At 46.9% G+C, this 12,037-nt stretch overlaps 1 protein-coding gene across 12 annotated transcripts in view; it reads right to left on the bottom strand.

The window, feature by feature from the left end:
• OBSCN (obscurin, cytoskeletal calmodulin and titin-interacting RhoGEF) overlaps positions 1-12,037 on the bottom strand; it is a 3,169,051-nt gene that overhangs the window by 2,341,533 nt on the left and 815,481 nt on the right. For all 12 annotated transcript variants that reach the window (XM_069647058.1, XM_069647065.1, XM_069647061.1 and 9 more), the window contains one exon: positions 10,503-10,778. In XM_069647058.1, coding sequence (XP_069503159.1) covers positions 10,503-10,778 — 276 coding nt within the window. The remainder of the gene's footprint in view (positions 1-10,502; positions 10,779-12,037) is intronic.

Below are 12,037 nucleotides of genomic sequence, written 5' to 3'. Positions count from 1 at the left end.
TACTTTTCAAACGTTAATTTCTCAAAACTGGCCAAGTCAATTTTCAACATTTGTCTTCAGTGCACCAATTCCAGATAGAATCTAGGTGACTGCAAAATATTAGGAAAATAGAAGCAGACAATTTAAAGATATTTGGGCTGCAATTCTTTTGTTAAAAGCTGTTAAAAACGTGATCAAAGAAAAAATAAATTAAACTGTGAAGCTGTGAATGTAGAAATCCAAAATTTTGCATGCACGGGCGGCTACCTCAAAATATTACTCAGTAAAATCTTCAGATTTTTTAATCCAAGCACTCCAAAGTTATTAAGATAAGCAATTTCTGAAATGCCATAGAGACTTCCCTGTTAACCTTAACTATGCCTTGCGCTACTGCAAAGGTATAATATATGTAAAATATCATTTTTACTTACCTTAAGTTGTATAAAAGTATACCTTAGTGTGCTAGTGTACTGAACTACAGTATTTATGTACTTACCTGTGCTGGTTCTTTTTATTTATCATTTTTGTAAGTCTTAACTATATTAGACAGTACCCTTCCCTCCTTAGTGAAGCCCGACTGCTCGGCCTTGTCACCATTTAGAAAGTGGTTAAGTTAAACTCTAGTTGTGGCAACCCTGTTACCCCAAGATTGCTTCTCCAAGCTCGACCCGAGGTAGTGGCTTTGAAAAACTCCTCATCTAGCTATATATATATATATATATATATATATATATATAAAACGCTTAGGTATGTTTCTGTACTCAGCTGTTGCAATTTATCAGTGTTAGGTTGTCCTCTGCTGTCCAAATGGCAAAGTGCACCTCTGTGTGCCCTTCCAATTCAACAACATCTACCATTTTAACTGACAGAATGAGCACGGTTCTACGCGTTCACCTTCATCTTCCACTATCGTAAACATTTGGAATAATTTCAAGCAACTTAATTCTAGGCCCCCCACCCTTCTTTTCACACAGGGCACAGCGGTTTCTGTGTCAATGAAACGCTGCAGTGTCAACAAAACGCTTCAGTGTCAACAAAACGCTGTAGGATGAATGGCTCCTCACAAGCTAAAACTGAAAGTAGGTGCTAAAATTATGCTACTATGCAATTTTATGCCATAACAGGGACTCTGCATTGGAACAAGGTTGACAAATATAGATCCACAAAGACACATCATAGAGGCCAGTGTAATCAATGGAACTTAGATACTGTTCTTATACTGTGCATATCTCTCAATCCATCTGATACAAATGTGCCTCTCAAATTCAAAAGAAGACAGCTAGCTGTACGTTTAGCCTTTTCAATGGGGGTCATTACGAGGTAGGAGGTAACCATGCCGCTGTTAGCGGCATGGCTACCCCCTTACCGGGTACCGGATCCGGGTACCTTGAATGAGGAATTACCGGGCCATTCTGACCTTGGAGGGCCCGGTAATTCCTCATTGCAGGAACCCATCCCCATTCGAGCCCCCATAGGGCTCAATGGGAATGGGGAGCATGCTAACAACGGGCCCTTTAATAACGGGCCGGTTGTTAGCATGCTGGGCTGCTCGCGGGACCCGCCCTACCAGGCGCCCTTAGCGGGTCCCGCAAGCAGAACTCGTAATGAGGCGGTAAGGGGTTGACAGCTCCGGCACTTTTACCGGCGCCGTTAACCCCTTACCGCCATGGTCGGAATGACCCCCAATGAGCATTAATAAGTCACAGGGACCTTCCTGGAAGCGATCAGTGGTGACCATCAATAAGTCACAGGGACCTACGCCCCCTTCCTAGAAATGATCCATGGTAATTCCGATATTCTCCAGCATTGATATCTTTTATAGATTCACATGCTGTGAATATTCACGTCGTCAGGCTGGGAGTCCTCGGTAAAATAGAGCAGTTTAAATTAAACTTCAGTCACTTTAGTGCTCTATCGTCGTTGTTTTGGGTCATACTGCCCACATCCAATAGGGAATACTCCCTTAACTCCTCCCCTTTCGGCCATCTTCAGATTCGGCAAGCGCAGTTGAAGTGGAAGTAAGAGCCAAATGACGAGCCATGAGGGGACGGAGGCAGGGTTGCATGTGAATCTATGAAAGATACCAATGCAGGAGTTACAGGTTAGTAACTTGTTCCTTCTCCAGTATTTGATCTTTCATAGATGCACATGCTGTGAATAGATTACAAAGCAGTAAAAACAATAATCAATACACAAGGGTGGAGGAGCTTCCTGTATCCCTTACCACAGGAGACTTACCAACCTTATGCGAACAGGTTTCGTCGAACTGCCTGGCCGACTCTAGACTCATCTGCGTAATCCTTGTTGACGCAGAAGAATCTGGCGAATGTGTGCAGCGATCTCCAGGTAGCTGCGCTGCAAATGTCTGGCAGCGGGATCACAGAAAGAAATATACTGGTCACGTCCACTGCCCTAGTGGAAGGCACCCGGGGTCTGCCCGTGAACGGTCTGACCACCTGCTGGTGGCAGAATGAGATGCAGGCTGCAACCCATCTCTCAATTGAAGATTTGGAGACAGCCTTGCCTGGCCCTGTAAGTCTAAATGTGACAAACAGTTGATCCGTTAAACAGAATGGGCCTCATTACGATCTCGGTGGTAGCCATGCTGCTATTGGCAGCATGGCTGCCGCTGAAATCGTGTCTGGGTCCGGGTTCCCAGAATGAGGAATTACCGGGCCATTCCGAGTTCGGAGGGCCCGGTAATTCCTCCTTCTAGGAACCCGGGCCCGGACCTTCCCCATTCCCATTTCAGCCCCCATAGGGCTGAATGGGAATGGGAGAGGGAGCAAACAACGGGGCAATTATGAGCGGCACGTTGTTTGCTCCCTCCTCCCCTCGCGGGACCCGCTCTGCACCTCTGGTAAAACCAGACGTGCAGACTGGGTCCCGCGAGGGGACCTCGTAAACAGGTGGTACGGGTTTGACAGCGCCGGCACCTTTACCAGCGCCGTTAACCCTGTACCGCCTGGGTTATAATGAGGCCCAATGACTTTGTTCTGGCCACATACTTGAGGGCACGCCCCACATCCAGTGTGTGCAGGGTGCCCTCTGCAGAGATGCGGAAGAGCCAAAAAACACTGGGAACACCACCTGCTGGTTAAGATGGAAAGATGAAGGTAACTTGCGTATGAACTTTGGATTAGTCAGCAATACAGCCATGTCCTTGTGAAACGTCAAATAAGGCGGTTTTGTAGAAAATGTCTGTATCTCTCCCACCCGTCTCGCCAAAGTAATTGCCACCAAAAAAGCTGTCTTCCATGACAGGTGCTTGATGGATGCCTGGTGCATGGGCTCAAAAGGGGGTCTCGTAAGCATTGTGAGCAGTAAGTTGAGTTCCCAGGCTGGTGCGGGCGGCGGACTGGAGGGAATGAATGAAACAGTCCTCATAGGAATTAAATCATTAGCCGATTGGACCAGAGGGAAGGCTTTCCTCAGTATATGGAGATTGCGGCCAGGTGCACTTTAATGGAGGGGTGCGTCAACCCTGATTCCGCTAGCGACAAGAGGTACGGCAACAGCTTCTCTGGATTGATGGTCTGGGGATGCAGGTGTTGTCTTCTGCACCACACCTGGAAACATTTCCACTTGCTCTTGTAGCATTTTAGAGTGGCAGGGGCCCTTGCTTTAGCCAACACCTCCTGGCAAGCCTGCAAGATGGAAAGGGTCCCAAGTTCTAGGAACACAGGACCCAGGCCTTCAGAATGAGAGAGGCCAGGTCGTGGTGCAGGACTGTGCCACTAAAATCAGTCTGCACCAAAACTGTTTGAACGTGTGTAGGACTCGCGGCACCAGAGGAATCGCGGGAAAAGCATACAGAAATGTCCCCTCCCATGGGAACGCAAAGGCATCCCCCAAACTGTCCGGGTGAGGATACCGGCTGGCAAAGGTCTTACAGTGGTTGTTGTCGCATGTGGCAAACAGGTCAATTTCCGGGGTGCCCCACTCCTGAAACAACAGGTGTAGCTGGTCTTTGTGCAACTCCCATTTGTGACAAGAGCATAACTCCCTGCTGAGGGAGTCCGCCAGAGTGTTGTGGATCCCCAGTAGATGGAGAGGAATCAAGAACAGTTTCTGTTGCAGGACCCAATGCCAGAGCGCTTAGGCCTCCCTGGAAAGCTGTGGGGACCTGGTCCGCCCCTGCTTGCGGATGTAAAACATGGACGTTGTGTTGTCTGTGTACATCCGGACCACTTTCCCTCCATGCAGGGGGAGGAAAGACTTTGGTGCCCAGAATATCACCCGTAGCTCCAGCAGATTGATGTGCTGAGTCTTCTCCGTCTCTGACCACAAACCCAAGGTGTGCTGGTCCTGGCAGTGGGCTCCCAGCGCTCCAGGGAAGCGTCAACAGTGACAGTGATCTGATGGCTGGAGTCAGCGTAATTCTGTCCTCCCAGGAGCCTGAAGCTTGCACCCATCTGGTATCAAGAACTCCTGCACTGGTCTCATGCGTAGTCTGCAGTTTGTGACCAGTGGGATGCATGAAGACAACATCCCCAGCAAAAACTTGTAACTGCGGACTGTGGTCGTCTGGGCTTTGCTGAGGAAATGCAGGTTCTGCAGAAGGGCTGTCACTCTCTCGTCTGATGGCCTGGCTCTGCAAATGCTGGTGACTAGCAGTGCTCCGAGGTTCAGTGCCCTCCGAGAGGGGGCCAGCTGAGACTTCAGGAGGTTGATGGAGAAAACCAGTTGTTGAAGACCTGATGGAGGAGGGACAGCACCCATTTGTCAGATGTTATTTGAGTCCATTTGTCAATGAAGTTTAATAGATGACCCCCCCACTGGGGTGTTGAACTGGGAGGCTCTGGCCTGTCATGCTTGCTTGCCGGACTGGCCCCTAAACTGGGAGGATCCTTTGCATCGCTGGGAACCCGTGTAGGGCTGGGTTCGCTTCCTGTACTGATCCCCTAATGAATAACGGCTCTTGTAGGACGAGGACGCCTGGTACGTATTGCGGTTGTCCGGCGAAGTTCTATTATAACACCCTTTTTCTGAACGAAAGGACTGGCACTTGTGTTGTAATGTGCCCAGGGAGCAGGTGGTTTCAGTGTCTGTCTTTATGGCCTGTAGGGCCTCACCAACCTTTTTCCCGAACAGGGCTGTGCCATCGAAAGGCATGTCTGTAACCCGGGATTGGATATGCGGTCGAAAGTCTGTGTCTTTAAACCAACCTTGTTGCCATAGGACCACTCCATTACCCTCTGGAGATAGCCTGTGCCGGAGATGTCGATGGAAACAGTGATGGCGTGGTCAGATGCAAGTTCACCCTCATGGAGAATGTCCAGTGCCTCTTGCTTCTTGTCCTCTGGCAAGAATTCCAATAGGGGCCCCAACTTGGACCATAACTTACGATCATAGAAGGCGAATATGTCCATAGTGTTCGCTGCCTTGATAGTCGCGCCAGCTGTCGTGATGATGCTCTTGCCAAAGGAGTAAAGCCGTTTTCCCTCCTTGTCTGGGGGCACTGAGCAGTATGAAGATGGGTTGGCCGATCTCTTCCTGGCCACTGCAGAAACTACGGAGTCTGAGATGCTGTGTGCGGAGACAGGCAGTAGCGCCCTCTGGAGCCCTGTACTTTTTGTAGAAATGATACTTCTTTGGAGGTGCAGTTGCAGGGTGCGCCATGGCATCCAGACCGTCCACCCAGATGTCCTCCAGTAGAGGTATTGCCATGATGGACTTCCTGCGTTGCTCTCTGCGTCGATATAAAACGCTCTCCTTCCTTTGCTCCTCCGGTGCTAAGCCGAACATCGTTGAAGCCCTGGACATGAGTGCATGGAAAGCTCCTACTTCATCAGAGGGAGAATCCCTGAGGTGAACCTCATCTGGCTTACCATCCGCAGCGATTAAATCATCAAACTCATTTGTATCCGAATGGGTGGGGGCGTGGCCTCTTCAGACTCTGTCTCCACTCCCTCATCCGTCAGTACCTCTGACCTGTGTCTTTGTGGCTTGCGGGGGTGAGGAATCTCGTATACCTCTCTGGACAGCATTTGCCTGTTGATGCAGGCAACCAGTGGTCTCAAAAGCAGTGCATGCAAGGTCGCCACCAATGTTGCCAGTGTTGACAAAAGGTCCAATGATATGTTCCTTTGAGGGCATTGCTGCTGATGCTAGACTGCTATTGACAGCATAGGATCCCATTGGGGCAAAGGTTGCAGAGGCTATAACACACTGCTAACAGCAAGGGTTTCAAATATGGTGGTCTAATGAAGTTTTCTTCACCCCGAGGTGGACTCCTCGGTGGCAATGCCCTAGGGGGAGATGACTGCTGTTACACAACAGCTTCCTGCTCTTCTGACTGTGAAAGACTTGGTTCTGGGACTATGAGGCCACCTGGTAATAGAGCCACCCCCAGGTTTGGAAAAACAGTTCTTGGACATTCTGGCTGTGCTTCTGCTGTGCTGGTGCTGGTATCAAGGCCAACAGCTGCAGTGACAACGTATTGGCGATATTTATGACTCATCGACGGTGCTGTCGACGACGGTATGGTCAACAAAGCGCTCGTGGTTGTAGTTGTCGAAGTTGAGGTCGATGATGTTTTTGTCGTTGTAATCGAGGTTGAAGAGGATGACGGTTTTGTCGTCTTGCTCGATGATGGTGCTGGAGTTGACAGTTTCGTAGACGACGACAAAGTAGATGATTTCGTTGCTGACAATGTTTTTGTCATCAATGATGATGACAATGACAAGTCCGCGGATTTTGCCGGCTTCGCCGACAAGGAAGCTGCGGATGATGACTTTGGTGTAGATGACCTAGAGTGCGACAAAGGCGGCTTCGTAGCTGACTGCGATAAGGTAGGAGAGGAATGCTCACCAGAATTGGAGCTGGACCTCAGAGTAGATGCTTCCTTAGGTCAATGGAAAGGACTTCAGTCCTTTTCCCGCCCTGCCTCTCATTGGGTACTGACCTTTGAGGAGGGCCGGTCCTTGTGAGACAACCTCGAGCCATCGCCTGAGGCTTCCTTCTGCCTTTTTTCGCTTATGGCCTGGTCGTCGTGCCATCTGTACCTCTTACTTGAGGTGGTTTGCTGGGTTGTCCTGCCCTGCCATAACAAGGCATGACTTCGTACCGAAGCCGACTCAGAGGCCTCGCCAGTGTCTTCCAGCCAAGCGACGAGATGGCGGTGACGGTCTATCAGTGTCTTCGATGAGAAAGACTGGCAGATCTCAGAGTCCTTGATGACATGTTGTGGGCGATCGTGAAGGCAATTGAGGCATTCATTGTGGTTATCCTCCACATAAACGCTCTTCAGCCCACACTGGGCACACTCCCTGAACAGGTATGTTCTCGTGGATTCTGCAATGAGGTAGGCCCAACTGCACAGATGACTCGTCTTTGACGATATCCGGCAGTGGGAACGCTCGACAGAGGTCTCGTTGGTACCGCGCTGCCGGTCGTCAAACGACATCGAAGAAAAAACAACTTTATCGTTGAAATAAAAAATGTATATTATATAATTCAAAGAAAATTGTAGAAGAAGATTTTTGAGGACTCCCAACACTAACGTGTGTTAACAAATCTAAAGCTGGCCGACAGGGGAGGAGTTCAGGCAGTATTCCCTATTCCCTATTGGCTGTGGGCAGTTCGACCCAAAACGACGACGATAAAGCACTAACGTAACTGAAGTTTCAGTTTATTTAAACTGCTCTATTTTACAGAGGATTACCAACCTGATGACGGGGAATATTCACAGCATGTGAACCTATGAAAGATCCAATTCTGGAGAAATCTATATTGCTCCTTGATCTGCAACGGCTGCTTCATTTACAATATTCTTGTGTAGCTTTTGATTGTTTGCAATCACTTGCCTACTCATCATTTTACTTTCCACCCCTGACTACAACCCACATCGACTAGCCATTCACAGAGTGCAGATGAACACCTAGTAGTACACCACTCAACTGTGTACTCTAAAACCATATGAACATTACACATCTCTCACCAGTCTGTCAAACACAGTCCTCCAGCAACTCTTGACCCATCTTTGCACTCGGGGCAGACCACATCAACAGCAAACCAAGCAAGATTTTAAATCCTCTGTCACCCTTCTGAATATACATACCTCAAGTCCCTTCACAATGAATCACCAGGAAAACATGCCAACACACAGAAAACTATTTCTTCAGATCTACACTCATTGACACTTCAGGTTTTGCATCTTGCCTTGTCCTCGTCTCCCAATAACATCCCTCTTCTCCTCTTACAGTACTTATCGCTGTGGAGGAAAAGTCTGGAATTGAAAATGGTATGTAGCCCCCTTGCATACTGCTGCATTATAATATTGAGTGGGTTCTGCCAACTGCCATGTTTAAACAACTTTTTCTTGCAGTGCGAGGTGAGGCTTTAGGCTTTACTGCGCATGTTGTTGCGATGAAGGCTCTTTGCCTTGTGTGTAGCTATACTTGCCACATCTCACGCTTCTGGCGTGTTTCCCTTTTGGCATATGTGTATTTTAGGAAAGGCGGCTTTAGCTGACGAAAGTCATCATATTGTAAGCATGCTCGCCTACCTCAGACCGTGTGTGAACCTTTGAGGAGTATATTCAGCTCAACTAAATGTATCACTTTATGCTGTCCTTCCTGATAACACGGTTTCCACATTGAAGATCACAGCAGGTATCAAAGACTTGTATGCTGGAGCTGTGTTCCCTGTTTGTCACATTGTCCCTGTTTGTCACTTTGTTTCTGTATGATTCCCTGCCAAGTCTGGCCCACCTCTTCCATTGAAGTGCATGTGTTCCTTTGGGTATAATATCCTGCCAAAATGTCATTGTGCTATACAAGACCAATTTACATTGCCTGAAATGTATACATAACGTTAAATTACCAATTGACATTTGCCCAGATCTTCTCATTGTTCCAAACTACAAAGCCGGGCATGCTGCATTGTTGGGCAAAATAAAGGAGTGTGTCACTCTGCCTTATTGCCCTCTAATTCAAGTTAAGAAAACACTTTGAGTGACAGCAATAAACATATGGTTTGGACACTTATCACCTTATCACACACCAGAAAACGATTTGATTACATGAATATTGGAATAGAATCCCTGTTGACCAAAAACAGCTCAAGTTAAATGAAAACAACAAACTGATCTCTGTTGAAAGTGCCTGTTACCCAAAGTATAAATAATGGAGGCCTTGCAGGCATGCTATTATAGTGGGAGCTGCAAAGACCTACTTGTTCTCATCCTCTGCAATACGTAGATCATGTGGAGGGTGTGTGCCAAGTGACTTGACATGTTTATCACCAAATATAATATCACTGCTTTGAAATTGCTGCAGTGAATGGTCCTACACTGTGCTGAAAAATAAAAGCTCTGGCTCCTGATTGCCCCACCCACACTATGGGACAGATAATTCAAAAGTCTTTGTCATGTTGCAAATTAGGAACTGTCTGGTTCATCTCACAGTTACACTAGTGGCTGTATTAGTAAATCCAGCAGAAAGTGTTGGTTAGTATTTAGAAAAAGTGTATACAGCGCATAAAGTAGTGCTTTGATGCAAAATACTGAACCAAATGTATGGCGTGCCACGCATCAGCTAGCTGAAGGAATTAGAGTTGTGCATCCCAACGTGCAGCACACTATGATAGAGAGGTGATTTTATCCACCAATCAATGAAGGTGTGCAGAATCTGTAAGCAGCCTTTAAAGAGGGCTGAAAGCTCAGACTTCTCCCACCCACATAGGGCATTAACAGTCCCCTTAAAGTGCCAGGTACAAGGGCATTTTAAAATGTGCTTCCACAACAATTATGTCCATACTAACAGCATTGTGAGGTCTTGGAAAGAGCCTTAGCTGAATTCATGTGTTGGTTCAAGCAGGGACCAATACATTTTGTATAGATGTTAATAAGTGTTAATATCAAGATTTTAAATATTGTAGTTTCTAAAGGCTGTAGTTGTCACTTATAAGACAGTGAGGACTGATGCACTCTTAGGCTAGGGGACATTAAATAGGATATTGAATGGAGTGTGAGATTTGGCGGCTATGAGCTAGGGCAGGCACACTTGTAGGAATCCTTATAGGTCTAGGAGATTAAAGACCAAAAGGCCAAGAAAATAGCAAACGCTGTGAGGCCGATAGAGGGCAGTGATGATTGGAATAGAAGTCCTGGAGTGCAAGGAGACAATACTGGCTGGAACTCCTGATGAGAAAAGTGAGCTGAATGTTCTGGTGAGGAGAGTGCTGGGCAGAGTACCATAAGACAACATAGGGTGAGGTGATTTGCTTAAGGTCAGGGAGGTGAAAGAATTGTGATGTACTTTGTCATTGTAGGGACTGTTTTATGGGGAAAAGGATATGGCTTTATATGTTTGTACTTGAAATTGAATAAAGCATACTTTTGTCAATGTAAGCACAGCCTCATCGTCTCTCTTCGCCACTTTTTATCCATGGCCAGCTTAGGGTGGAGCAGTAGTAGTAACAGGTTTTATATTCACTGAAATCAACATCTCAGCTCTAAGCACTACTATGGAAGTTATCAAATGATGCACTGAAATACTGCAAGAACATATTTCACTGACCAGCAACTTGTAATTTGAAGGTGAGTTTCTGCCCAGCGGCCGCACAGGTGTACTCCCCAGCATCTTTCTTCTCCACCTGCTCCACCACAAGCCGACGAGTTCGGCCCTCAGACTCCACTTTCACTCTCTTGCTGGCAGTGATAATTTTTCCATCCTTGTACCATTTCACCTCTGTCTTGGCTTGTGACACCTCACAGCTCACAGTGGCTGTCTCATTCAGAATGGTCTTTATCTCTTTCTGGACCTTATCTTGGTTTGCAAATAACACTTCAGGCTCTGTAGGATAAGGCACAGTTTAAGAACAACTCTATCTCTGTGAGAAGCAACTTAAAAAGCATTTTATCCCCTGGAATTGTGAGAAAGTGTTCTCATTGGAAAATCTGGAAGCTATATGAACCAGAAGAGCAGATTGTTGTGAAAGCTGCATTCCTAGGTGTCTAGCAGCACAGTAGTATCCACAGGCACTTCCCTGAGACAGGCCAGGTAGATTTAGGTCATACAAGCTTCAATATACTTATATATACTATTCAGACACACACACCCCATGGGTACTCATTATGTGTACCTCTAGATGTGTTGTACTACAACTCCCATGATCCTTTACAATTGAATATGTTGGCTATCGACCATGGAAGCTGAACTTCAAAACATAAGGAGGGCCACATATTGAGTAGCATTAAGGTGACAAAGGTTATAATAGCTTTAGAGACCCCATCCTCTGGTCAAACTGGGAATTATGGGCCGCTATTCATCTTAAAAGCCATTGCTGCACTCTGGCAGTTAACTCAAGTCTTCAAGGCCCATAATCCCTGATACTGCCCCCGGGAAGAATCTATAAAGCTTAATTATAAGCATAATGAATGAGTGTTCCCATTGGGAAACCTGTAAGCTGTGAGAAGCAGTAAAGCTTGTACAATGGTTCTTAAAGTTTACAAATTGTTCAGCATAATTCATTCTAAAGCAACTGGCAGCCAATTCCCTCTCCTCTATTAAGCAGGAAGCCAGATCCCTAGAAAGAGCCTAGCAAAAGAACCAATGCCCTGCAACCAGAACGGCCCTCAAACTCTGCCTCAACAAATACGTAACAGCCATACAAAATCCCAAAGCCACCCATTCCCTCCAAGGAATCCAGTCCACCACCAATTCTACACAGAAAATATTCACCATTGACAAATCCCTCTCCAAACCGCCATCCACCTCTTCCACACTGCCATCCACTGCAGTATACAACTCCAAAACATTCCAACACATGGGACACCTTCCACCCCATTGACACAGACACCCTCATCATCCGTATTAGCAAAACTGCACCCTTCCTGGATTATGCATGCCCACCTCAACCTGCATCCAATTGCATCCCCATACTTGCTCACCACTGCTGAAATGTCATCACCTCCTGTCTGTCACATGGCACTATCCACTTGGCTCCTCAAAAAACCATCTCTCAGCCCCACACGCCTCAGAAATTACCACACCATCACTATCGTGCCATACCTTGGCAGAATCATAGAACGCTTCGTCACTACCCAACTGCA

Source organism: Ambystoma mexicanum, chromosome 2q (assembly GCF_040938575.1).
Source record: "Ambystoma mexicanum isolate Mex_15411 chromosome 2q, UKY_AmexF1_1, whole genome shotgun sequence".
Taxonomy (NCBI): domain Eukaryota; kingdom Metazoa; phylum Chordata; class Amphibia; order Caudata; family Ambystomatidae; genus Ambystoma; species Ambystoma mexicanum.
This window is presented reverse-complemented; position numbering and strand designations above follow the sequence as displayed.